This window comes from Dendroctonus ponderosae, unplaced genomic scaffold (assembly GCF_020466585.1).
Source record: "Dendroctonus ponderosae isolate FM_Combo_2020 unplaced genomic scaffold, Dpon_F_20191213v2 Dpon_F_20191213_2, whole genome shotgun sequence".
Classification (NCBI taxonomy): Eukaryota; Metazoa; Arthropoda; class Insecta; order Coleoptera; family Curculionidae; genus Dendroctonus; species Dendroctonus ponderosae.
The window spans coordinates 16,560,323-16,587,502 of NW_026018165.1; the positions used below are offsets into that span (position 1 = coordinate 16,560,323).

The window sequence follows — 27,180 nt, forward strand, 5'->3', positions numbered from 1 at the left end:
GTTTCCATTTTAATTCTTATTTAAAAGCAAGACTGCAACAGTTGCAGTTGCTCTCAACAAGAACAAGACGAATACCAAGAAAATTGTGTTTTTGATAAAAAAATGGGTTTCTTAAGGTTTTTCCAGTTGCTGCCGAAAACGGATAATTTTTGCAGATTCTCACATCGCCTAAGAAAACATGGCCCGTTGCATTTTGCCCCAATCGAACACTTACGTTTTTTGTTCTATTTGATTGAACATTGTTTGGCCCCCCGAAAATCCAGATTTAATCCGTCTGGACTTTTAAAATGTTGGCAAATGTAGAAAACTGATTACCATGAGGAACATATATATGAAAGCTCCGATACTGGACAGAAACGTATAAATTGAGCGCAAAAGATTATTTTATTATAGATAGAAGTTTGTATCGTCCCACACGAAGTATACCCGCAATAGTGTAATTCTGCAGCTTTTATCCGAATGTACCATTTGTATGTGCACTATCTGATAACAGCGGAAGTTGTACTTCCGCACGGAAGGTCCCACTGCGGCTCTATTAGCCGAACCCACCATTTTCAGGTCTGCATGCGATTGTTTCGTTACTTTTACTATCGCTCCTGCACACGCATCGTTGCTTTCCATCTTTCCCATCGTGATTTTGGCTCGTTTTTGTCGGCAGGACTAGCAGGAGTTCTGGTTATTGAACCACTGTTTACAAACGCGCTTGGGTGCTTTACCGACTGTGCGCTCTTCCCTCAGCTCTAATTGCTAACGCGATGGTTTGGTGCAACGAGTGTTTTTACTAACTTTTTGTCTGGGAGTTTTACGTCTGGTGGAGCTGATTTTTTTCCGTAGTAGGTAAGTCAAATGCAATTGAAAAAAAACAACAAGTTTCTGCGTAAAAATCTTCAAAAAATTCAACCAGTAATAAACATTTTTGTTAAGAATTTTGAAAAATGTTCGGTTACAAGAACGTAAAGCCAGCCAACTATTCAACAGCCCTCTTATTTGAAAATACCACAAAATTGCCATAGTCATTTCATCAATTGTCAATTGTTTAATGGTTGGAAACTGTCCGCAATTCGCTTCGTCAAAAAATACAAAATGTTTCAATTTTTCGGCGAAAAAATGTGTTTTTCCCAAATGAAGGAATTTTCCGCTCACTTTTTGTGTCGTTTTTGCGATCGATAGTGCGGTTTTAGCAACAAAAATGCGATTTTCCGCCTGCCAAGTGGATCACAGCTGAACATTTTAAACTCTAAAGCACATATTAACAGTTTTCGTGAGTCCCCAGAACCTCCCGAATATTTGGTAAATTTTTCGCAAAAAATGATCAGCTTAATGGTAAGTGCATTTTTTCTACACCTTAAAAACCTTCAATTACTTTTAGCTAGCAGCTAGAAATCGCGCATTTCAACCAGTGATCAATCCAATGAAAACGAACCAACCATCGCATCATACTGCTAGAACGATAATATTATTTAAAATCATTATTTCTGGTCCGCAGATTAGTGATCACATCCTGTATTTATGCGGTTACAGACCGCAAGAATCCTGCTAGCCATTCAAGTTAAATGTCTGGATCAACGACAGAAAATTTACTTATAATCGTTTTGCTCGTGAAAACCACAAACTGTATTCTCAAAATGCCCCTGAAAGGTTGTTTTTGAACGATATAAATAGTTTAAACCCCCTCTGAAAGCGTCTTGTATTTACCAGATAAAAATATACTCAACGCTCCCACACGTTTACCTGATTTTTCGGGTTTTTACAACATTAATTAGCTCGAATTGATTAAACCTGCATGAAAACCAGTGATTTATCGAAGAAAGTATCATTCAATAATAAATCGCGCTGATTTCCATTACAAGCTAGAATTTGAAATTTATTTATTATCCGGCTAAGTGTTTCACTTGCTGGCTTTGAAGGCAATTTATTTATAAATAATGCACGCCATTATACGGCTACGGGATAAGTAAAAATAATAATGTGCAATTTACACTGTTGTAAATGCGTTAATTGCTCCAGTTTAATTGCCTTAAACTTAAAAATAGCACAAGTATAAGTGCTATAATTATTAGGAATATACTATGGAAGTGATGAAAAAACTGTACTTCGCATATACAGGATGATTCAATATTTGATTGAGAAAAGTCTTGGCTAAAGAAGTGGAAGAAACATTGTTCTCACCAGGCTTTCGGATCAAACCATAAGATTTTTCCGAAGACCACAATAGACCCAATACCTTTAAGCCTTTGAAAACTATTTTTCCTTCATTAAACTTTTTCAAAGGTTTTACATTGTGTAAACGGTAACTAAATAATCTGAAACGTTTACATCCCAAAGTAAATCGTATAGTGAAGAAAACAAGACTAAAAAAGCAAAAACGAAAAAGCCAGTAGGCTTAAAATAGAAGGTAAGAAATATTCAAAATTAAAAATAGCAAAGGCCATATCCACACGTGCCAGATATTCAAAGAAATAGTGGAGAGCGTCCTTTTGTTTTTCCAAAAAAAGAAAACTACCTTAAACAGAAAGTTTCGACTAAATTTAGAATAAGCAAGTTTGCTGTCTTAAATCTTTTAATAGAGTTTAGGTTTAAATGACCTTTTAAAACCCATAAACAGAGTTGTTTTTCGTTGCTAATAACTTTGGAATAAATATTTTGCTGTTTCCCTTGGCTTTACGAATCTCAATGGATCGGAAGACACTGGGAAACAAATTGTTCTAAGTGCAGAAAAAAGTAAGTTACCCTATCAAATTTCCGGTAATCGGCGTAATCATAGCCAATTAAGCTGCCTTAAAAACCGCTTTAGCATTGGGCATAAATTGACAGAATTTTTGCATATTCAACATTGTTTTATATTTAAATATGCAAATGTAAACAAACAGGTTTGCAAGTTAATAAGGTATCCGAAGCAGTGGCGGCTGGTGCATAAGCGTAAAAAATTAATTAGGCAATCCAATTGACAAAAATATTTACTGAAATATAATTCTAAATAATTGGCATTCGCATTTGCAATAAATAAAAAAAAACTGCAAGCAAGCAAGTAAAGTCGACCAGTAGAAGAACCAACTCATGCTACAGCTGAATTAATTATTATTTAATATGGTCCACACTCGCGTGCTTTATGCGCTCCTCCGAACACCCGCGCAACACTCCACTTTCCCCTGGTCCTGCTAAAATACAGCCGTGGTTTAAGTGAAGATTTCGCTGCATTTAGTCCAGCGCCCACGGCGTTATTGAGTAGTAGAATAGTATCGGTTGTTTGCATTTTTTTGCGATTTTTTACTTTACCAGTGTCGAGTTCAGCATAAAAACAATAGCATTATTGTGTGTGGGAAATTCTGTTTTGGTCTATTGCTGATTTGTTGAAAATTATTGACAATGACACCATGGAAGTGGTCTTGAATTTAGTTAATGTGAAGAGATTTTGTAAATATTCATAGGAAGAAAAGATAGAATTAAAATGAAAAGGTAGCGAAATCCTTGAAAATCTGCTGTGAGAAGAAGGAAAAGTTAAGAGCACTCAAATTGAATAAATATATTCGCACTTTTGACGAAAGTCTTTTAGAGAAGCATTTTTTCCGCAGCTTTAACCCATCGACTTCTTTCAAAATGTGAAAGGTGTTGAAAAATTAATAAAATTTCCAGCTTGCAAAAAATGCAAAAATACACACACACGATAACAAATAATTGATTGAACCCAAGCCATAATTCGGCCATGGAGTTGTTGACTTTGAACAATAAAGACTATGAAACAATTAGAATAATCAAGCGACTGTGAATGACATCTCAAATCCAAGCATAAACCGAGGGAAGAACGTCGTAAATATAGTTTAAACTGTTGGTAATGTTTACGCTTTGCATTCACGTGTTGCTGCAGATAATTAAAGTACCATTATTGTTGGAGTAATTACCAGCAAGTGTCTCTAATAAAAATGTCGGCTACCGGAACGAGTTCTCAGCTGAACGAGCACCTCGCGTTTGAACAATTAACTAATACGGAAATCTTTATTAAGCATATAATAACCGATGATAAAACAATCTTGACACAAACAGCAATTTCAGAAAGCGTCTAAATAATAATTTTCACACTGTAATCGGTTATTACATCGCTTGTTCTACTGTTTTGAAAGAGAAAAGCAATCTAGAACCAACTAACAAACGAGATTATCGCAATATCTGCTTATACGAAAAAAAATGAGTGGCGATAGATGGTTTTAAAATGCGCATTTTGCATGTTTGACTGTTCCTTCGGATTGATTGGATCTTTTAATACTCCATAAGAATCATTATGTAATTCACTGTCTGTAGCTTTAGCCTGAATTCGCACAATTAATATTGCGCTTTTGATATCTAGATAAAGATCTACAATTCAAATCTGCAATTACCGCCTTTAGTGTAATTGAACGCGTTCTGGATAAAACAAATAAGTAAAAGTTCATATAATTGCCAATTTGCAATCCGCAACCGTGAATATATCGATAGGAAAAGAAAGTGTAGCGAACCTGGTCAGATGTGGATATTTAACTTCTGCAACGCAACATTCAAATTAGCATAGCTGTTATTATCTATTTTCATTGCATTGCTGCTAAGGCAGGTAATTTAATTTTTTCGCATTGCGTTGCAAATGTATGTTCTGTGTTTGCATCAAATTTATTGCGTCAAGACTACTCAAGAAGGCGCATTTTCCTACTGAATCGAATCAATTAAAATAGGTTTATTTATGAAAATAACATTTTAGGATTTTGTATGAAAAACACTTAATTGTGTCAAAATTAGTTTGGATGTGGACATGGACATCGACTGAATAACAATCGTGTTTCGCAAAATTTCCTATCAAGCCAAACGTATTTACCTACATAATATGCATTTGGTTGACCTCCTTTTGCAGGTGCGAAAGTAACGGTTGCCTAATTTTTCCTCAATATCTCAGTTTTGAGCAACAATTGATTTATTTCGCTTTTTTCAGTGCCTTCTTAACCCAACCAGATTAAGGCGCTATTTTGAATCACCCTGTATTGGAAAGCAGATGTTTTTGTTAAGTTGTCCAATAAAACTGCCGAATAATTGAAGACATTGAAACTAATTAAAAAAGTGTTTAGTTTAGTGGTTTTTTTTTCAAAATTAATTTGCGTTTTTGTTTAAAGACCTTGGCACACATAAAGGGTGCTCCACTTGGTTTAATCAGCTAATACATGTGCAGGAAACGCTCTTCGGTTGCGCTGGATTTTAATCAAAATTTATCGACTACGGAAATCGCCTACGTCGATAATTTTCTAATATAATCCTTCATAGGGCTTAAGTAGCTGGTGATTTGGTTGCTTATTTTATATTATGCGTTCAAGTGCTTCACTCACATTGAGCCACACAAAAACCGTTTTGGGACCTATTAGGGCATCGAGAAAAATACTTTTTTTCTGGCGTTTCGCAAGCAAGCACAAGTGGCTTGCACCTTCAGAAGCGGTTTTTCGGTGCAACTAGAATTCAGGAAGAAATTTTTCGCGTTTTAAGCACAAGTAGCTCTTCGCTCGATATTTACATTGAACACTCATATGACTTTGGCAAAAAAATTTATGAATTGTGCGAATTCCAAATTATATTGGCCGTGACTCAACTGAATAATTCATCGGCCCAAAATTAAGGCTCCATTTTAAATGCATTTGGAGTAAGAAATGACTTGGTTTGGAATTTTCTCCTTATGTGTAGGTACGTGCCTTTACCGGTCGAATTGTCTCACGTAGGTAATTAAGTTGAAAGAGAGAGTTTTGTAGTGGTTACCATTAGAGTCCTGCAAAAACTCACTTTGATGTACTTTTACTGAAACAATTTTTCGCTTAAAATTCAGCAAGTCAGCGCTTTTTAATAATCATTAGACGAATCCATAAAAGTAGGCAAATACAACAAAAGCACAGTCGAAAGTTCGGACAAATTCAGCAACATGTGCGATTGTTGTTAATTATTATTAACATCCCACTGAATTGATGTGTGCTTTGTAGTCCATCCACCGTGCAATACTGTTTCATTATAAGAGAAATTAATGGTCATTTCGGCCTGAGCTTGTTAATGGTTTTTATTACACTTGTTAAGACAGCAGGTAAAAAGTAAAAGTAAATGGAACTAATTCCGGCAAAGTAACAGAAAGTAATTAAATACGTGAATGCTTTCGTAGATTCATATCCATCAAGCTACGGAAGTTGGAAAATCTTGAAGTTTCAATATATTTTTCTTGCCTTCTTAGTTAAAAATTTGCATCATTTTGCGCAAAAAGCCCTAAAATTCCATATGAAGCATTTAGTAACTTTCTAATATTTCGTTACACATCAGGAACAAATCATATATAACAACTCATCAAACTGAAAAATCTTAAGCCTACTAAATGCTAATCGTATGGAAATAGCAGATTTTCAAATGAAACAACAAAATAATGAATTCCACTGTATCTTTAGTGGCATGCCATGGATTTCATAATAAGCTTATTATTACACATTATGGAGAAACTGCTATATATTTTGTTCGATTTGAATGTAATAATGATATTGCAAAATTTCAGTGATTCAACCAATCGAAAAAGCCGCGATTGTGCGGAGACAGTGAAAAAGGCTTCAAAATGGACAACGAATATCAGGAGATTTTGCCAAAAGTGTCTGGATATCTAGAAAAAAAGGGACGAAAGGTAAATATACCAAAGCCAGTGAGTTGGGCGATGCAACGATTTCCTTTCAGAGAATGATCAGTTGTTACAAGAAATACTGGTTTGTCCTGGAAGGCAGACTTTTATTATACTACAAGTCGAAGGACGAATACGAAAAAGCGATATCCCCTTGCAAAGGATTCATCAGCCTGGGGCATACATCCAATGTGAAACCTGGCGGCTCAAATCCGGGAGTTTTTCAAATTGAAAGCAAAACTACCACAGTTACTTTGGTGAGTTTTTAAAATAAATGGGAACTAAACTTAATTCAATTAATTCTAGAGGGCAGACAGCAAAGAGGAACAGCACAAATGGATGCATGCTTTGATGACTGCCTTAAATCAGAAAAATGAGTTCAAGAGACTGAATCATTTTCGGTACTCAACCGGCGATTTATCACCTCCGTTAAACAAGGCGCTGAAATCGAAAATGCACAATTCGCCATGCCCCAATGAAATCAGCGGATCTGTCGATTCTACTTTGAGAATTGTGCAAAAGCTGCAAAAATTGGGCGCTAAAACTTACGGTAAGGCTAATAGGTTATCACATAAAGTATATTCGTATTTTAGTCTATTATCAGAAACGTTCAACATCCCTCTAAGTCTTCTGGGTTTTTTCCCAAAGAACCGACAAAAATATCTGTTTCATTTCAGGTATAAGTGCGAAGCTGCAAAAACCCAAAACAGGCCTTCAGCGTCCTATTTCTTTATCAGATGAGCACATACCCTCAAACAGCAACAAACCCAGATGTCGACTGCAAAAATCTGAATCTGTTATAGTGGAAAACGAAATTTTGCGCAAAGAACCCCGTCTAAGACGTGCATGCAGCATCGAAAGCCCTGATAGTAGCATAGAGCAAATTTACGAAAGAATACCCAACTTTTCTGATGCAGTTTTCATTAAGAAGTAAGTTGGGCAAAGAATTTATTTTTTAATCTGTTATTTATTTATTTAATTTATATTAAATTACATAATTATTAATTCCTATTTATTAATTTTCCACGTTTTTTAGTGATTTACCTACGGCAAACTCTGACTTTCAAAGCAAGAGAACCACCCTGCTCTCAGATAATTCCATTTACTGGACCAGAAGCGACTAYCAAGAAATTAGTGATTGTAACGAATATGGTTACGAAGCCATTGATTTTAATGATAACATACAGCCACGAACCGAAAATCAACCAGAAACTAAGCAAATTCCAAGTGAAGAAAATATATATGTGGAAGCAGATATTAAAACCAGTACAAGCAACAGCAATTTGATGAAAACCCGCACAGAGCAAATGGAAACTTTAACTGGAAATCAGGGGTTTTATGAAGGTAAATTCGATACTGAAAGTTTTCCAGAATAATGAATTGTTCTGTTGCCCAGATAAAGAAAAGCGAAGGTTTTGCTTCAACCGAAAGGCAAAAAGTTTGAAGGAAAAACCGAAAAAAGTAAAGAGATCCGAAAGTTTTCTGCACCGAGTGTGGAGCAAGAAGCGCAAAACCAAGCCAATGAAGGACTTATTGTCCTCCATAAATATCGCTAAGAAACTCTCATTGACTGAAGCTGAAGCCATTAAGACTCTGAATCAGTTGCACCATTTACTGAAAACCTCGGTGGAACAGGTAAAAGCCTAATCGGCATAAAATTGCAAATATTCAATTATCAATAGGAGCTATTGAGACAGACGTATTTTACTTAAATCACTGCTTCCACAGTTGCCGAACGCCACACAAATAACTGAAAGTGATGAGAAAACTAAACCAGATCCACAAAATTGTGCAGAACCTTCTAAAGAACACCATGGAACTAGTGATTCGCCTCCAAACACCCATCAAGAACCACCAATAAACGGCCCGACGTTGCCACCAAGAAACCCCAAACTACCTTCAGTTAAAGAAGATACAAAACTGCCATCGCTGCCACCCAAAATGAAACGAACAGTTGAAGCTGTTGGGTGTTTAGACGCCATTCTCAGCGATTTAAGTGTGCAAGCTGATAATGTACAGAAGCCTGATAAGCTGGACGGGGATGAAGGTACTTAATTAATTTTTATTAATTGGAAATACTAGTTCAAAATTGTAGGGCAGTGTAAAGTCAAAGAGCTGATCAAGAGGTTTAGCATTGGGAAAGAGGAAGGCGTGGAGCTGCGGCAAAAGCAACGCATGTCGAAATATAGACCAGGAGAATTTTCACGCGATACCCCCGATCTGGATAAACTCTTGGATGAATTAGCTAAGGTGACCACGGCGCCGATTATGACTCCGGGAGTTACCAGCAGTCTGATAAATCCGGAAATATCCCAAAAAGAGGTAGCTAGTTAAATCTTCAGCACCTAAAACAACCACTCAGCTGCTGTTAATTGTTCAGATTCAAAAAATGGCCCAAAGTCGAAGACCTTCAGACCCAGATTACGATATTCCCAGGCCGCATCGATCGCTCCCGAACCTTCCAAAGAAAGACGACAATGCTCTGGAAGCGACAAGGTTCTTCGGACCAATACTGAAACCATCCGATTGCCGTAATGCCCGCGATTCCAGGCCGTAAGTGCTTTGTAAGAATGCTCACACGACTCAATGTCCGGGATATTTTCTTAGGCCCACTCCTCTGGTAGACTACCACTCTAACGTACCAAGTATTACACCAGATTCACTGGAAGTGGAAAATAGGAAAACTGAGCCAAGTCAAGAAGATTTTCGACTCCTTTCCTTCCACTCGCACGACTATCTTCACTTCAAAAAGGCCAGCCATCATAATTTGCAGTTTTCAGTCGAACAGCATCTTTACTCAGATCCGCGATTGCTGTTGAAATCGGCAGACGATTTTAGTGTGGACTCACACGATGTCTATCAGTTAGAACGTTCTGATTGTGTTTTTATAGATTCGCTCGATCCGTAGAAGGTTAAATGTTTCTCAGATATTACGTATGAGGTAAAAACACCGGTGTTTCATTTAAAATCAGTTGAAAACATTGAACCTTTCGTTTTGCTGGGGTTGATTGTGTTACCAAAATAATGTAAATGTAGTTAGTCGCCTTTCTATTTATTGCTTCTCCTTATATCTGTATGTTATGTATTAATAAACGTTTTCAATAATTTGGTCAAACAAGAACCAAGCGATTATTAAAGGTCCACAATTGGCATTTGGGCCAATCGGTTGGTCGCAAAATACATTTCTCCGCCATTTCCTTAAAAAAATCAAGAATAAAACTCCATGATACTTACAAAAAAAATATTTTCAACTGATATTATACAACAGATTCATCTGCAAGTGCACTGCATGGCTCATTTCCTTCCCTTCTTCTTGCCGCCCTTGATTTTCTTCCTCACTCCGGTGGCTTCTTCGGTATCATCGTCATCGCCGCCGCCTTTCCGCTTTTTATTCCCTTTCTTTTCCGTTAGGTCCCGCAGCTCCGTTTTGGCTATCCTCTGGGACTCCTCCACGCGCTCCTGCAGCCCCATCACTTCCTCTTCTTCGGTTTTATAGAGTGGAAGCTGCTTGCCGATTAGATGTTCTATCCTTTGATAGAGCTCGACATCGTACTAAGGTTTTGATTTTGTTTTAGGTGCCCGTTAAGAAATGGGTAAATAATGAAGTTTCTCAAAAACTTCTCAGCGGTAGTGACGAAACAAATATTTGTATCATTTTTTTGGTCAATCAAACTGGTGATCATCATGGAAGTTTTACAATCTCAAGAGATTTTTGCTCAAATAAAGAACCGCAACAATTGACTTTGGAATTAGAACCACAAAACTCACCTGTGTAACAAACGTAATGGCTTTTCCTGATCTGCCTGCTCTGGCAGTCCTGCCGACTCGATGAATGTAATCCTTGCTATGCATTGGAATGTCGAAATTGATCACTATATCAACGTGTGGGATATCTAAACCTCTGAAATCAAAATAACATGTGTAAACTTCAAGACTCAACCCCGGGAAGGAAAATAAGAGCAGTAGAAAAAACTCAGAGGTAGTGACGAAATTGATTAACTTTCATGGGTTATCAAACGCATTTAGAATTTACATCATTGATAATATGAATCAAGACCAAAAGCACTGATAGAATCGAAACATACCTGCTAGCCACATCAGTTGATATCAAAATGGATCGGTTTTTGGCCTTAAATTTTGTTAAAGCGGCCAGCCGTTTATTTTGCGACATTTGCCCGTGCAGGGGAACAGCAGTAAAGCCCAAGTTTCGCAAAAGTAGCGCTGTTCTTATTGTGTTATTGCATGTGGAACAAAACACCATAAAACTGTTTCCTGCGTTCTCGTTCAGTATGTGCACCAAATAAACATCCTAAAATTTCAAAAATCAAAGTTTACTTAAATACTCAAACATATCGCTCACACTTACCTTAAATTTAGCAGGAATGAAGACGTAGTACTGCAGCAGCTTTTCTACTGTTTGGTACTTTGTGGATACTTCAACACGAACGGGGTCTTGCAAGCAAGCCCTTTGTAGTTTGTTCACTTTCTTCGTCATAGTGGCAGAAAATAAGAAGGTTCTTCGTTCTCTTGGAATCACTTTCAGAATTTTATCTACTTCCGCCTCGAAGTCCATATTTAATATCCTATCTGCTTCGTCCATCACCAGGAATTTCAATGCTCTGCAATCAACGTAAACGGGTTAAAAATACCGACACTTTTTTAAAATTCTCAAACAAAGTAGATTGTGTTTATCAGAGGTAGTGACGAATTAGTATTCAATATTTCATGAAAATAGTCAAAGACTGTGTTATACATCATGTTTGATTTGATTGCCTATATGTTCTATTCTGTCAAAAACACATAAAAATGAAAAATAATTACCTCAAATTGAATCCTTTAGTGTTTGATAGATGGTCAACGAGTCTACCGGGAGTAGCAATTATAATGTGCGGTTTTTTGGCCAACATTAAGGCTTGTGAAGTCATGTCCAATCCACCAACTATTACAATGCTTTTCACTCCTATGCCAGATCCTAAAAGCTCCAAGTGTTATATTTGAATATCTCAAAACTAGCCAAAGTTGTAATTTACCAAGTGCTTCGAACTGTTCGGATATTTGAAAGGCCAGTTCTCGCGTTGGCGTTAATATCAAAGCAAAATGCCTTTGTGGATTCTCCAGTAATGCCTGCAAAATTGGCAAAGCGAACGCAGCTGTTTTTCCAGACCCAGTTTCAGCTAATCCAATAATATCCTTGCCTTGCAAAGCAACAGGAATCGACTCCCTTTGGATTTTTGACGGCGTTTTCCATTTCAACTGCTCACACGCTTTGCATAGTACATCTACAAGGCCCTGATAATATATTATGACTATTTGAATAATTAACCAGAGGTTTTTGGGGCACAACTTACCAAATCGCTCCATGTGACTGGAGCTTCTTCGATAGGATCAGGGGTTTGTTCGGTTTCTTCTGTATTCTTCACTTCGGCATCTTCGCCTTCACTTTCAGCGCTGTTTTCCGGATTTTCATTATCGGAAGACATTTTCTTGGCTTTGCAAAAAAATGATTAAACGAGAGCCAAAACGATGGATATGTTATACCCACGCGGAAATTGACTTTTGAGTGTGACAAGCAGTGACAAGCACTATAAACTGTAACCCCGGCATTATTCGCATAGATGAAAACGAAATGTTCCCAACAAAGTGTAGCCAATCTAAGCAAACAAGGCGCCAAATTTGAAAAAATTTCACGAGCTTAAGTCCTGTGATTTTACAAGTCTGGCTTTAAGGGGAGTCCCCGGGGGGATGTTCTGTGGAGCACATTGCTGAACGCGATATCCTGATAAATTAGAAAATCATCGAATTAAAAAACCGGCTTAACTTTTTTTGGCAATTTTTTTAGAATTATTTATTAAATAGTTATATTAATAAATTTAAAAAAAATAATTCAAATAAATGGACGGCTGGATTAGAGTGAACAAGTAGCTGAATCTTTTCGTGTGCGTCGTCGGACTAAAAACTAGATCGAAAATATGTCGATAAATTAAGACGTATCGATAAGAAAATCTTACCGCACCACACACAACCGACTTGGAGCCACTATCGATTCGCGGTTGTGCCATAGAAAAAATAGAACTGATTCATTCTGTTTCATTTTTAATTTACTCTAGTGTCTGTCTCTATGTGGTTATCTGTCTATGGATGGTCTATGGTTTGTGTCATGCCACAGATCTCTTCACCTTCACAGTCTCCACACATTCTGTGGCTCTTCTCTGTGGTGCCATCATAGATAAAGACGAGTGTCACTTGTCTTCGCTATTTCGCCCAGGTTCGCCATTCTGATTCGATTCGTGCAGTAGTGAGTAGCATTGATGAGTAATCTGTGGATTCGTGACGGCTTGTTGTGTTGTGTTTGAAAGGTTCACTCAGGTTCGCTTGAATCCTGCGTGCTCGTCCTGTTTAGGCTTGTTTGTCAACTTTACTGCAGATCCGTGGCTGTGTAGAAGCAGCAGGTAAAGACTATTTTAGCCTTTACCTTTGAAAGTTCTATGACTTGAGGCTGAACATTCGTGCGGATCTTCGTGTACAGTGTTTTGTCTCGTGCGTCAGTTTGACGCGGATTTTTGAGTGATTTTTGCAGTGACATGCCATTTTAACAGAAAAATGGCCTCGACTTCAAATTTCGAGCCAAAGGTGCTCATGTCCAAGGGCAAAAGGGCTACTGCGGCTTACATTCATGCGGACTGTGCCACCGACCGGAATCCTGAGCACCTGAAGGAAGTCCTGGACAACCTGCTGAATCCCGTGAAACGTATCGATGAGTGGGAAACAATCGACTGGTGTAAATGGCTCATGGCTGGGGGGCGAACGCCTGATGAATTTGCAAAAACAGGTGAGCTACAAAAGTGACCATCAGTTTGTCCTGGGTTAACCTTGCCAGTGGCCTTCATTCGGTTTCAATAGACAAACTGAGTCACTTCCAAAATTAATATCCTAATCAACCACTAGCTCTGGGGGCTGCGTTAAATGGCTTGCCTTATTTCCCTGCAGTTTCACCATGGAAATAAATTACCCCTGCGGGACCTTGATTATATTCAAGGCATATTTCAATTTTATTGCATAATACCTGGTGGTGTGAGTATTCACAGTAGGAATTCACTCCTAAACATATTAGGTACCTATAAAATGAAGACGTTGATAGCACTCTCTGACGGGTTAGAACACCTTTAGGGCCAGAGTTTTTCAATCATTTGCCACCTCAAATTGATGAGAACTGCGCACTTTGGCCAGTCTTATCAATGTTAAGACACTTGTTTTTTTAATTGTTTATTGTAAGTCAACTGTTTGCTTCAATGCGTATTTTCCCAACCCTCTGCAATCCATTTTAGCTGAGATTTTGAAAATCTTCTAAATCTATCGACATTGTTATCTTTCATCTACTCAAAAATAACCAACGAATTGGTATCAATGAAGGCACATGTTTTAATATGCTAAAACATCGTATTTATTAACAATGACCCAATCAGTTTATATGTTTTTCTTCTAAATTGGATATAAAGATAACGAAGTAGGTGACCGATTGCTGTTTTTTTTTTATCTCAATCTTATCTGCGCTAAAACTCGTGATGTTTGTTTGAAAGATATTTCCTGATGAATACCAGGTTGGCCTACTGATGGGAAGAATCGAATTGTTCGATTATGAAAAGAAAATCTTTAAAGAGGTCTCCTGAAATGCTTATTAACAGCCCTCCAATGTTGGGGCGTTAAAGAAGGATTTAAAGTATTATTTCAGAAACTATCCCAGTTAAATCAATGAAATTCTGTAGATCTACTAACTTTTTAAGTTGAAAATTCAAATCAGCCAAATGTGATTTGTCAGCCAAGTTATTTGAGCAAGTATTGAGATTTTTGAGGCATTGTGTGTTTGGGGATCGAGTCTTGTCGACATGTGCAGGGTGCGATCATGCTTATTTCCAGAACTCGTCCTTCATTCTATATTAGTGGTGAAAAGGGACCTAACATCTAAATAAATTGGTTTTCTCAACAGTGTGTTAAACCAGCTTTTATAATACCCAAACTGGCCTCCAATCGTGGGTTGAATCTCACCCTTTGGTCAACCGTACAATTATACTACTCGCCTTATTTTGCCTTAATAACTTACATTTGACTAAGGACATGAACAAGGAACTATTTGGGCCTTTCAATGTAAAGGTCGTCGGGTAGGCGGATACATTTCTGGAAAGAACGTAACCATTCTCTCCATGAAACTAATTATTTACACCTCTTATGCAATTCTGGGTCATTGGGTACATCTGAAGTACAAACTGGCAACTGTAGCCACCTTCTAGAGTCACCCTATGGTCGGAATTTTGCAGGTAGAAGATTAAAAGCCCAACCACTTTCTACTAAATGGTCAAATATATTTGCACTATGTTAACACCGATTCTACTCAAAAGCGGTGCACATTTTCAAAGATCAGCAAAATATATTTTTTTTAGGTATAGCGTTACTGGCTTTATATTTGTTAACGCATTTTTATGGATTTTATTACCTTTTCCGCGCTTTGTCAAGGGTTTTCAACTAGAACACAGAAGTTCTACCTGTACAGTAGGATTAACTTTCCACAATTTTTTGACCATAGAAAATGTTCCTCTAAAACGAAATTTAAGCTGTATAATATAAGTTTTACCGCATTTCGGCTATTTTTTAGTGTCAATTTTACTTTCATTAGTCATGTGTAAAATCATCTTTGAAACTTTCTCTCCCCTTCTCTCAGCTTTATAAACGGTTGGCCATACAATCATCACTTATTTATGTGTTTACAGCATAACGCTATTCAAAAAATTCCCCAAAATAAATAACAAGTTTTTAACAGGGTGGATGGCAAAGATTCTGCATTTCAGGGCCTTGATATATAGGAAAACTTAGCCATTGAAGCTTCTAATGCAAAGTAACTAGATTTTTAATTGAATTTCGATTAGCTCACTAAATTTATACTACCCACTGGTTCATTGTTCCACTCAAGAGCCTGCCAACGAATTTAAACACTGATTTTATGGAACTTGTTCCTTGAATAAACCATTTCCTACAAACTATTAATTATTTTTTAGTTTCAGCTTCCTTCTTATTTATAATCAGCCTTTTAATTGATTGCCTCATAAAACGGTTCTTTATATAAAATGCATCTTTATTGTTCTGGCCTATCTGCTGATGCTTATCATTGTTATGATGCATTGCTGAATGAAAATTGTATTTTTCTTGACCATTAGAACGGATCAGCGGAGATCTTTGTTGTTTTTCTTTCATAGGCTTAAGCTGAATATGGTTTAACCCAAACCTTATTAATCATTTTCGATTATTATTATATTATCTGTATTTCGATTTTTTCTACTTTATCCGAATTAATCCAGATGGTAAACTGTTGCATTTCGAATAGTATAGAAAGCAGAAGTCTTCCTCTCCAATTATCTCCAGCTGTTGTTTTTTTTTGGCAATTGCATACCTGGCCCTCTTTATGTGCCCTTCGGGCATAGAATATGTAATTTAATCCACCATGAGATACGGAAATCTAGATTTTTTGCCGAAATTTTACCTGCCTGCGCGGTTATATTCAATCCGATCTGAAGTGCTTAAATAGGGAAAGTGGCCGGTCTAGTTTCGAAATCCTTTCTTCTTCTTCAACCACGAGATGTGGAACCCAATCGCATCGATGTGAGTCTGCTTTTATTAGGGTATCCGAAATCAGGCCTTCTTGGGCTAGGGTTTATGAAATGGAACAGGAAGAAATTTAACAAATATACGTATAGGATGGATTTATTTAGGTGTTAAAGGTAATTCACGCCTTTGCAGCGTTTGAATATCCTGAAAATCTAGAAGTTGAGCAGGTAAATTTTGCCTTTGCTTCAATAGTTTCTGCAAAACTCTCTCTAGACTGTACACTGCCACAAAGCAAATTCAGTCACTGATAGTTCCTACCTGGCTACACCATCAGAATTGAAAAATGTGCAGCAGTAGCCTTTTCCTTTCATCAAGCAGGACAATGACCTTGCCAAAAAACACTTTGCTTATGCAGGGTAAACAAACTTGGTGCCAGTACCTGGGCCATATGATGAGAGGTTCACATTAAATCGATTCGTATTATCATCGCGTCGGTTCGGTTTTGTTTTACTCCGAATTCAGCTGCCATCAAAAACCCACCACGTATAATTTGGTTTAGGTCGTGTTTTTAATGGGCTGAATGCGATCGATACCAATTGACAATCCATTCACTACCATCTGTGTGGAATGGAAGGTTTTGTCCATTTTTTAAACCCCTCTATTCCTTCTTGAGCTTGCATCCAATATTGCCAGGATTATGAAACTGTCCATCTGCTTAAGTGAATTGTAAAAATATCCGGACGTTTTACTTGCATGATTGACCGACATCTTCAGAAATGACCTGGGTGGCGATCTGACGCTCGGCAAATTTCGTTTCGATTTGGAAATTCCTATGAATGGTTTACCTACTTGTGTTCAGCTCAGAAAATAAACGTCCAAGGGGGAAGTAGAAGTAGCAATTCAGTGGCGCTCTTAACCGAACTAATTACGCTCATTTTGCCGGTAACATTTTTAATTATGTGGTGGCAACCGGTTTGAATTATGCTTAATTACATAACCCGAGCGGCACTGACTGCCAGCTGGAATAAATTGGCGATCATCCCGATACTATTCAGTTCACCTTCAGTTTTACTCTCTTATGCTGCATGTTCATTCATGTTCTGCTCTTTTGGCAGAACTTCACTGTTTTATTGCCTTTATCACGTACTGTTATTTAATTAGTTTGTTTATTCCACTACGTTATGCATGTCGTCGAATTCAACGTTTTGACTTGATTCGAAACAGAACGTTAATAAGAAACACTACATTAAAGTACTACTTTTTCCCAGCCGATTTCTTGAAAACCGTTGATCTGGGCCAATTCGGCCAAGTGGAGATTTTTGCCCAACATTGAGAGGCGTTCAGGAAATTATGCAAAACGTTGGAATAAAAATGATTGCCAGTCAAATTTTATGCCACTGCATTCTCAGCCTCTTTATATGCGCAAAAATCCCGTTTTCTTCAAATATTGCACACTAATTTCCGGATACTTATATTTTAATAAACTATTGACAATTCTGTAAGTGCAAATTTACTGTTTGCTAGACGCACTTTTTTAAGCCTTTGGCACAATTACTTCACCTTCGATCAAGAAATCGTAACAATACTCGCACAAGGATTTACATACATAGTGCGTCCAACTGTATGGCATAAAATTCAACATGTTGTTATTCCATCACACACATTACGTCATATAATCTAGTTGATGCAATGGTTTTTTTCAATTATGCAATTAATATACCTGGGGATATCAGATACAAACAAGAACTCGATGGCTCGATTATAAGAGTTGCGCTGTGATAAGCGCTGGTGACCCTGACGGTGGAATTTTTCTTCTTGGATCTTTGTTTTTCCGGGGGAATGCCTTGAAAGTGACTGAGAACAGTTTGTGCACTAAACCCATTCAATGCAACTTTTTTTTAGCTCAGATTGCAATGTTGATTTAGGGAAGCTGAGGAATGATAATCATCGATCAATTTATTGATTCAGCTCCTAAACTTATAAGCTTGCAGAAATCGAATTTAATTCGATTATCGCTTTAACTTGCAGAAACCCACCGAGTGATACACTTGGCGTATTCTAGCGCAAAACATCTGGATGACCGTGACCGGTGCTCTAAATGTTTGCTAAGGACGGTGTTCGTTAATTCATCGATTTTTAATTAATTTTATGTAGAACTAAAAATTGGATAGACTAGTTTATAGATCAAAAAGGCCTAATTGAATTATATTTGCATCTTAACCGGTTGCAATCACTCCGTTGGCCGAAAAGTGGCAGAAAACCTCAATAATTATTGAAATTCTGTACTGACACACAAAGCTGTTGCGGCCGCTATTTTCAATAGATTCCTGGAAGTTTAAAGGGGCAATTTTTGCAAACCATTGACCCAAAACTCCACCATTCTTGTAAGATCTTAGCCACGAATATGTATTAATTTTTTCCATGTTGTTCTTCTATGCGTTTAACGTTTTGACTTAACGGAAGATAACAAATTTCTGGTAACGTCTTATGCCGCGTCCAGAATTCACGCGATTCCTTATACTTGCACATTTATTCTTAGGCAAATATCGTTAGTACAACTAATTATATGCTTTTTTTATTGCAGTTCGGGACTACGATTATGCAACGACATGTGGTCTAGTTTGGACCCCAAATTTTATTGCTTACCGATGTCGTACCTGCGGTATATCACCATGTATGTCGCTTTGCACAGACTGTTTCAAAAAAGGAAACCATTACGACCATGATTTTAACATGTTTTTATCACAAGCGGGAGGTGCTTGTGATTGTGGTGATACATCCGTAATGAAAGCAACTGGGTAAGTAGTCTGACAAATATATGCAACCTTGTTTCAGTGCTTTGGCTGTTTTAGGTTTTGTGATAGTCATGGGCCTGGAAAAATTCGAATCAAAGGCTCAGCCCCTTCAGACCTAATGTGTGTAGCTGAAGCCATGATGCCAAGGATTATCCTTCGGTTAGTACAACATTTACGGGAATTCAGCGGACCCGACAGTCTTAAAATCGCCGTTCAAGATGCAGATGCATTTCTGACCATGCTATTAGACTTTAACAACATGGGCGGTTTGATGCGACGAGTTATGGCCACAGCACTAACAAACCCGACTGTAAGTATGACAAGACAGCCTTACATACGGATGTGTGCCAATCTATTCAATTTGTCCTTCTAGAAATATAAAGCCTTGAACGAAATACCGGAAAATGTGGATTCAGAGTACGCTCAGTATCTGATTGAGTCAAAGCGAGTCTACGAAGAGGCTGTAAGGTCATTACCAAATGTTGATCTGGATATTTATGAAGATCTTAAAGATTATCCGGCCTTACAAAAAAATCTGGTACATACAACGTTTTTAGAGGAGCTCGTATTTTGGACTGTTAAATTTGAATTTCCTCAAAAGGTGAGCCTAGGATTTAATTCACGTTTTGGAATCATCCATTTACTATTACCCAGTAATCGCTTTAAACTTGTTTTGGGTATTCATATCAAAAGTACTCAGTTTAATTGAATTTAATTCAATACGTTTTGATTGTAACTGCTTCATTTGTTCGTTCCAGGTTGTGTGCCTTTTGTTAAATATGCTGCCAGACACCGATTTTAAAGAAGCTTTGACTAGAGCTTTTGTTCTTCACTTTAGTCGAATAAGTATAATACTGGAGAAAAGTCCTGATCCAGATACGCTCAGTAACCGGATCGTGCATGTCAGCGTCCAGCTTTTTAGCAATGAAGGCCTAGCCATGCGAATGACCGAGCAACTCAATCTCCTCCATGTAATGGTTGTCAGCTTGAAAAATATGATGAATAAAATACTCATACCGGATACATCTCACAGTAGGAACTTGATTTTGTTAGATAATTGTTAATTAATTCTTCGGCATTCTTACAACTCTTCAATTGATTTTTGATGCAAATTCTACAAAGCGCATTTTGTTTTCAGATCCAACACGAAATTGCCACTATGTTGTTGACTGTACCACTTCTGTGATGAAAGACCATTGTTATTGGCCACTTGTATCTGATCTCAACAACGTGTTATCCCATAGGCCCATAGCCCTAAAATTCATGTCGGACGACACCCTTTTGGAGATGTGGTTCAGTTTCCTGTCCATGTATCAGGGTAAATACCTTGAAGCCTCAGACACTTTCCGTGATAATAAATATTTCTCTTACTTTTCGTAGGGATGAACCTCAACCAAAAATTAGTAGGTCCCCATGTGGAATTCGAGCCAAACAGTTACTATGCCGCATTCAGCGCTGAGTTGGAGGCGAGCGCTTATCCCATGTGGGCATTGGTAACACATCTCACCGATCATACAACTGCGCATTTGACAAGACGAGTACTTAATGCTTGTATACGTGAATGGTACGAATGGATCAAAGCCATGGACTTCAAAGGACTTATTCCTGTAAGTGCTTACATTTTTTAATGTTACGTCGTTCCATCTCTTAGGCAATTATTTTGCAATTTTAGGAAGATAGTCAGCAAATCACGTTTCATCTCCCTTTACACCGATATTTAGCAACATTCTTATGCCAGGGTGTAGCCCGACAGGGAATTCGGATAGAAGAAATTCTACCGGCAAATGACTTCATGCTCACCTTGCTAATTGTGCACCCGCTCAAACTGCAGGTAAGTGAAAACATTTTACTACAAATTTTATATTTATTTTGCGCTATTAAACGCTCATTGGCGGATTATATAGATGCCAAGCTTTCCGCTTCGTGTCTAACATCCGCTATCGGAAATCGCACTAATATAAATTTACTGTAGTCGTAGGTGAGAATCTTTGGAGCTACAAATCCTCCAAGTCCCTTATTGCCCTTGTAGTAAATGCCCACCCCGTTTAGCGGTACTGGTGGATCGTTAATCACAGGTTGTATATCAATGAAAGGGATGGTCGTTTGCGCTGCATCTAGGTTGAAATCTGTGTGCGTGAATTCCACGTAACCGTCTTGTTCCCAGTACAATTTTGAACTGACCAAGTTGATTGGAATATCTGCGTTGCTCAAATCGACTTTGGACCTAGAAGTTTATTTTTGGTGATAAATTTGATGGTTTTTTACGTAATTGGTGCACGTACATTCCTTCTTTTGCTTTGCTTACATATTTTCCATCAGACGTTGATATAAGACCCGTTTCCCAGTTGAATTTATTTTTGCGCACTTGAACCCGCAGTTTTCCTTCCGTGAACTGAAATCGAATACCTGAAACAATTCATAAGAGGACCTAAATAGCAATTATTTGTTGACACATCCCAATGAATAACCATGTGTTTTTGCTGTATTAGAAAAACACCTTAGTAGTGTGGTACCTAACCTGTCACCACTTGGTTCACTTGCGGATCTTTGTCATTAACAGTAACTTCATCTAAAACTAAACTTCTTTGCGCATTAGACATAGTGAAGTAGTCCTCATTATTGTAAATGCCTTTCTCGGTTATTTTATAGTCGTCAACTGGAACCCATCTGATGGTATTGTTGTCTATGTATCCATATGGTCGTAACTGGCCTTCTTGTATTTGGAAGTGAATCACTCTGTTGCGCTTGATGAATCTCAATCCAGTAACCACTCTGGAAGTTAGCTGAGTTTTTGAAATTTCAAAATTTTAAATGCGATTATACCTATTTCTGGCTATATTTGATAAAACGGGCCTCAAGCTGATGTATCTATCGGATTTGGGGCCTTGTTCGTCACATAAACATAGGCAATATGAGCAGCGTACAAGCCATCGCCACCAACTGCTGATTGGTGTTCTCCAGCATGTTTTGTCTTTGCCCAACAATGACCCTTCCTCGTATTGAATGTAGTCATATCGTCTTTCCGAGGAATTCTGTCAACATTTTTTTTAAATTCTATGTAAAGAGTGAGTTGAATGATTGGCGAAATATCTACCGACGGACAAACTTCCATGTGGTTTTTGACAAATCGGCAATTTAAAATATCCCCATTGCATCTCTCTACTTCACGGCAGTATTTGCTGTCGCTATCATAGCACCCGTAGCTCTTGGTTGCTGAGTATGCGGAGCAGTCTTGCAAGCAAGTTCCGCCATTGTTCATGTCCACTTCATTTTCGATGTGTCCCTGAAGTAATCTGGTAAATTCTTCATAAGTTTGCCCTAGAATACATTGATAATATTCGATATTTACAAAAGCCTGGAATGGACAGGCTCAAATTTCACAAACCAAAGCAATGATTCTTAACAGCTGCATACCTTTTTCGTGAACTTCCGGATCGCAGTTCCATGTAGCTGTAGGTACAACTTCCATCAATCCTCTGAATATGGACATTGTTTCATTCACGCGCTTTTCGAAATTTACCTTAACGATTTCAGATAGGTCGGTATAATTGCCTGAGAGTGACGTATACATTAAAGTTCTTGAAATACAGCTTTTTGCTTATAAACAGCGTTTACCTTTATGCGAAATTCTGCTCATCAAATAGGCGAACTGAAGCATCACATAGTTTTTCAAGCCGTTGAAAGCGATAACGTTATACAGGTTGTAGTAGATTTGCTGTTGGGATTGGCTGTAATTTTTACAGGGGCCCTCATTCACTAGAAACTGAAGCACACGTTAGTCACTTTGTTATCATTCACTATTGAGGTCTTACATTTAGAACCTTCAATCCCATATTTTCCTCGCCGAATGTCAAATGATAAACCTTGTGCACTGTTGCGTTAGCGCCATTGTTTGGCTCCAATATATCTCTAATTAAGTCAGCTGCTCTTATTTTGGGTTTCTGTATTTTAGATTCTTTGCCTCCGATTATCAAAGGGTCATTTCCCAGCTGATCGTCCAGAAATTCCCTGAATTTATTGTACATTCGTTGCGTGTGCTCGACTTCAGCATGCAGGAATAAGAATGAGTGAATATTCCATAATGGTTTGGTTCCTAGGAAAATGTCATTTGGCATCTAAAATAATCCAGATATCATGAGGAGTTCCATCAAAAGTGTTTTTCTTGCTCGAGTGGTTTTTACCTGCTTCATCGCTTGATCAAACTCACTAAACCTGTTTATCACATGAAACTCTGCATTGGTTTTATCGACAGTTGGGGCTTCCCACAGCACGAATTTCCACAACTTGTCCTCAAGATCGATGAAATCGAGTCTTAATTTGTCCACTAATAAATGATTTTCGCCAATAGCAATATGCGCTAAGGCCACTAATAGCACACACTTTCTTAGCATCATGGTTCCAAACTATCTAGCAGCAATGTTGAGTGATCACAATTATAATATAATTACTGTTCTAAGATAGCCGCTTATAAACAGTTTTAATGACCATCAAGCCATGCGAACACTGATAAACTTCGGATTTTTACGTGATAAAGATAGGCATATTGCTCGGGCAGTCACTTTAGCAACTGTATGGAAATTTAGGAATCTTCATATTTATACAGTGGGTAAGCTTTTGTATGATTGAAATGGTTATACAATGGTAGTGGACAAATAATTTACGTTAAAGGTATATTGGTTTCTGTAAAAAATACATTTTATTTCAGTTTACATACATGAATTTTCTCATTGTTTTGATGACGGGGGCCAAAAATCCCCCATACCCGCTACGGGCCTTATAGTAAAGTCCTGCTCCCGTTAAGGGCACTGCCGGGTTGCTGGTAACTTCCTGTGAATCCAGAAATGGAACAGTGGTTTGGGCCATATCCTGTGTGAAACCAGTGTGTGTAAAATTTAAAAACATCGGTGTAAAAGACATCAGTTCAGACGGTCTGTCGGTATAGCTTGGAACGTCCATATCAGACAAAGGTACAAAAGGCCTAAAAGTAGAAATAAGGCATGCCCAAAGTGACAATTATTCCTTATTGCAAAGCGATTTTTTACCTGTTCTGCTGCTCGTTCATTAGCACTTCTTGATCGGAATTCAAAAGGCCATTGTCTGCGTTGAAACTATGCAGGCCAATTTTCAGATGGATCACATCTTTAAACACTGTAAAACCTATGCCTAAATTGAAATAATAATTTTTACTAATTTATTAATCAGCTTAACGTATGGAAGAATATTTTTCGTTTGCGCAAATACATCCATCAGTAAGCGTTAGATCTTGATGGATTGAATGATTTTTGACAACAATTTCGCTGGAAGACAGTCTGCATCTTTGAAAAATCAGCAAAAATCTAAAAGCTAGCGGACATGAATGAAACTTTTCTGGCATTTAGAGTGAGACTTTCTCCCTGGATTAATGTTGACATCAACTACGTGTTTGGTCTGAGGTTTATGCAATATGTTTTTAAATGTGGTGCGGTTGTGAGGAAACAGTAATCGAGTGCGATTGTGAAAAATCCAAAAACGACTTGAGTTAAAAGAAATTCACATAATTAAGGACTGAAGTTTTCTCTTTCGTATAGTCTTGCAAGAAACCTCGTATTTGGTCTGGGGTTTATGCAGTATTTTTTTTTAAAAGGTGAATCGAACTAGAAAAAAATTCAAAGATTACCTTGCTAAAATGAAACTTTTGGGGAATTCTAGAGTGAAGTTTTCTCTTTCAACCAGTTGTGGGGGCAACTCTCTATCTGGGTTTACGCACTCAAATTTTGAGTAAAAAAGTTAGAAAAAAATCAATTTAGTACGTGCTTAGGGGGTTGCAGGTTCTTGATACCTGAGCATGATTTAAGAAAACGAAACTCACCAAGTAATTGTTATGGATGTATTTTAAATAAAATGCCGTAATTTCTTCGCCACATCAAACCGGGTGAAACTAAGTTGAAAAGTAAGAAGTAAATGAAGAAAACAAACTATTTACATGCGGTTTCCAGTACGTTTGGTACAATTTTGCATACTTACCAGTCATTGCATGGTTGCTCTTTTTCGTCTCAAGCTCGTCAATGGCAATTGTTCTGCTCAAATTTGTGAGTAGAAAATAATCTTTGTTATTCAAAACACCCGCATCTGTTACATTGAATGTTTCGGAAGGAATCCATTCAACAGTCGATTGGTTAATATTGCCATTTGGTAGAAGTTGCCCTTGTTGAATTTGGAGTTGCAGTATTTGATAGGGTTTGATAAATTTGACCCCAGTTATCACCCTAATTAAACGGTATTTATTGGGTATTGCTTATCAAACTCCATATACACCTACTTGTTTTGCAATATATTCGATGTAACCGGGATAAGACTAATGAATCTATCAGAGTCCGCTCCAGTTTGATCACATAGACATATTGACGAACTGGCGTCCCAATGTTGAATTGTTGAGCAATATTGGCGTCGTCCTAGGAAAGTCCCATTGCTCTGTTGAATAAAATCAAATCTCTTGTGCTTGAATGGCTGTAAAGATGGCAATTAATTAGCACCTGATTCTGGGTAGCTTTGCGGGTTTTTTTCTTTCATTAAAAGCGCACTAAAATGTCTACTCTTACTGATTGGCAGGCTTTCAGTGTCGATGTGGTTGGTATACAGTTGAATATTCGAGCAGAGCACCGGTTAATGTACTCATGGGCTTTTTGCACGTCAAATGAGCGAATGAATCCCTGTAGCAGTTTAGTGAATCGAAGATAGTTTTTTCCTTGAAAGTGGCATTTTTAGCAGGGGATTATTTCGAAACTACCTCCTACCTAGGATAAATTTATTCGGGTCGCATATGCGTATGTCTTTGTGTACTCTGAAGGATGAATATTTGTCGAATAATGCTCTGGTTTTATACGGAAGTCGCATGTTTTGATAACCACCTGAAATGGGGGTGAGTGTTGGTGTTTTTGTTGAGTAAGTGGTTTGGCGCCTGTGTGTACCTAAAGGTGACCATTCCAGCAGTGTTCTGATTCGTTCAATGATTTCGTTCCTTAGTTCCGTTACTGCCACAAATTCATAAATCACAACGATGTTCTCATTCTTACAGCCATAGTCCAGCTGCGTTGTTTCTGAGATGCACCACTGCCTGCTGTTGAGATCCTGCAATTATTCAAAATTGGCGGATTTCATTGATCATGCAATGATTTGATTCTTTTACTTTGTGGATGATTCGAAGTAAATTCAACTGAAGCTGGCGATAAATAGTTTCCATTGAGCGTTTCATTGCGACGCTCCTTTGAAGCGCTTGTTGGGCTAAGTAGAGCTTTTCTAGTATGGGGTCTTTACCGGATAATGCGCTGATGCATCGTATAAAACTGGCAAATCCTCCCCAAATCAGCTGATGGTCAATGTTGGCCAAGTATTGATCTCTCAACTTTGATTGATTTAAGCGCGTTAGAATATCCGCAGTTATCTGCAATTGTTGTTAACACAGTTCCTTTCGATAGACTTTGATCGGGATAGTTACTAAGTAACTAGCAAAAACCAACATTATCTGAATGAATTTCAAAAGTATGGCTTACCGGTTGCAATTCCTGATGATTAAATTTAATGAGCCCATTGAGTGAAATATTATTACGGTCATCCGTGAGCTGTTCGACCCATGCTTTATCGAGTTTCTGAAACTCCCATTTCAGGTGCTCAATTTCGGCCGAGTTTGGGCAGCACAACACGCGAAAGTTAATAAATACAAGCAAGTAAATAACTATCATTAAGCACATTTCTTTGACCAAGAGGAATTACAACTGAATTATAGATTGATTCAACTAACTGCGATGCACGGTAGCGATTTGACCTCTGGCGGAACCTGATAAATGTGTTTTCGTTTACAAGAGAAATATTAACACTCAGAGTTATGGTTAACTTTACTCGTTTCTTAGCTATTTTGCAGTGTATTTATTTAGTAGTAAATTTGTTAAATCAGACAAAAACTACAGATTAGATTTATAATTGGAGCGTATATTAAGGTAGAAGCTACATTTAACAACACGCATGATAAATTTCATTTTATAAAATATTAACCACCGGATAGCGAATAATCCAGTATAAAATTTAGTAAGTAACCTGAGCCATTGCCTGAGTTTCTACTCTTTAACATTACACAGAGTGGGGCAGGTTCAAAACGAGTGTTCT

The 27,180-nt window shown here is 37.7% G+C and overlaps 5 protein-coding genes across 7 annotated transcripts in view; 2 read left to right on the forward strand and 3 right to left on the reverse strand.

Moving 5' to 3' along the window:
• The first annotated feature begins 561 nt into the window (after positions 1–561).
• Positions 562–9,773, forward strand: LOC109536742. The gene is made up of 11 exons (XM_019903093.2): positions 562–837; positions 6,536–6,658; positions 6,709–6,909; positions 6,959–7,202; positions 7,330–7,582; positions 7,689–7,996; positions 8,049–8,287; positions 8,381–8,699; positions 8,748–8,974; positions 9,033–9,205; positions 9,260–9,773. Exons 2-11 carry the CDS (start codon positions 6,593–6,595, stop codon positions 9,558–9,560), a joined length of 2,331 nt encoding a protein of 776 aa, XP_019758652.2. The 5' UTR covers positions 562–837; positions 6,536–6,592; the 3' UTR covers positions 9,561–9,773.
• Positions 9,774–9,879: 106 nt separating this feature from the next.
• Positions 9,880–12,277, reverse strand: LOC109536743 (probable ATP-dependent RNA helicase DDX47). Of its 2 annotated transcripts, none has more exons than XM_019903094.2 (7): positions 12,001–12,277; positions 11,683–11,941; positions 11,474–11,624; positions 11,019–11,271; positions 10,738–10,961; positions 10,421–10,553; positions 9,880–10,204 (listed from the first exon to the last, which is right to left on the reverse strand). In XM_019903094.2, exons 1-7 carry the CDS (start codon positions 12,130–12,132, stop codon positions 9,947–9,949), a joined length of 1,410 nt encoding a protein of 469 aa, XP_019758653.1. In that variant the 5' UTR covers positions 12,133–12,277; the 3' UTR covers positions 9,880–9,946. The 2 variants fall into 2 exon arrangements, with proteins under 2 accessions (XP_019758653.1, XP_019758654.1); XM_019903095.2 differs by having other exon boundaries at positions 11,683–11,931; positions 12,001–12,104.
• A 626-nt stretch (positions 12,278–12,903) lies between these two features.
• The window catches only part of LOC109536615 (E3 ubiquitin-protein ligase Ubr3), a 36,072-nt gene continuing 21,795 nt past the window's right edge, over positions 12,904–27,180 (forward strand). For both annotated transcript variants that reach the window (XM_048663634.1, XM_019902901.2), the window contains exons 1-8: positions 12,904–13,481; positions 18,831–19,044; positions 19,099–19,351; positions 19,415–19,642; positions 19,800–20,073; positions 20,180–20,359; positions 20,422–20,648; positions 20,714–20,872. In XM_048663634.1, the coding sequence (XP_048519591.1) occupies positions 13,253–13,481; positions 18,831–19,044; positions 19,099–19,351; positions 19,415–19,642; positions 19,800–20,073; positions 20,180–20,359; positions 20,422–20,648; positions 20,714–20,872 (1,764 nt within the window). In that variant the 5' untranslated portion in view covers positions 12,904–13,252. The remainder of the gene's footprint in view (positions 13,482–18,830; positions 19,045–19,098; positions 19,352–19,414; positions 19,643–19,799; positions 20,074–20,179; positions 20,360–20,421; positions 20,649–20,713; positions 20,873–27,180) is intronic.
• LOC109536617 lies at positions 20,892–23,608 on the reverse strand. Its single transcript, XM_019902903.2, has 9 exons — positions 23,223–23,608; positions 22,854–23,156; positions 22,657–22,804; positions 22,456–22,593; positions 22,136–22,359; positions 21,865–22,073; positions 21,560–21,813; positions 21,324–21,447; positions 20,892–21,265 (listed from the first exon to the last, which is right to left on the reverse strand). Exons 1-9 carry the CDS (start codon positions 23,433–23,435, stop codon positions 20,938–20,940), a joined length of 1,941 nt encoding a protein of 646 aa, XP_019758462.2. The 5' UTR covers positions 23,436–23,608; the 3' UTR covers positions 20,892–20,937.
• LOC109536619 lies at positions 23,715–26,933 on the reverse strand. The gene is made up of 9 exons (XM_048663636.1): positions 26,571–26,933; positions 26,207–26,461; positions 25,989–26,148; positions 25,815–25,928; positions 25,620–25,765; positions 25,340–25,527; positions 25,045–25,286; positions 24,084–24,204; positions 23,715–24,019 (listed from the first exon to the last, which is right to left on the reverse strand). Exons 1-9 carry the CDS (start codon positions 26,766–26,768, stop codon positions 23,743–23,745), a joined length of 1,701 nt encoding a protein of 566 aa, XP_048519593.1. The 5' UTR covers positions 26,769–26,933; the 3' UTR covers positions 23,715–23,742.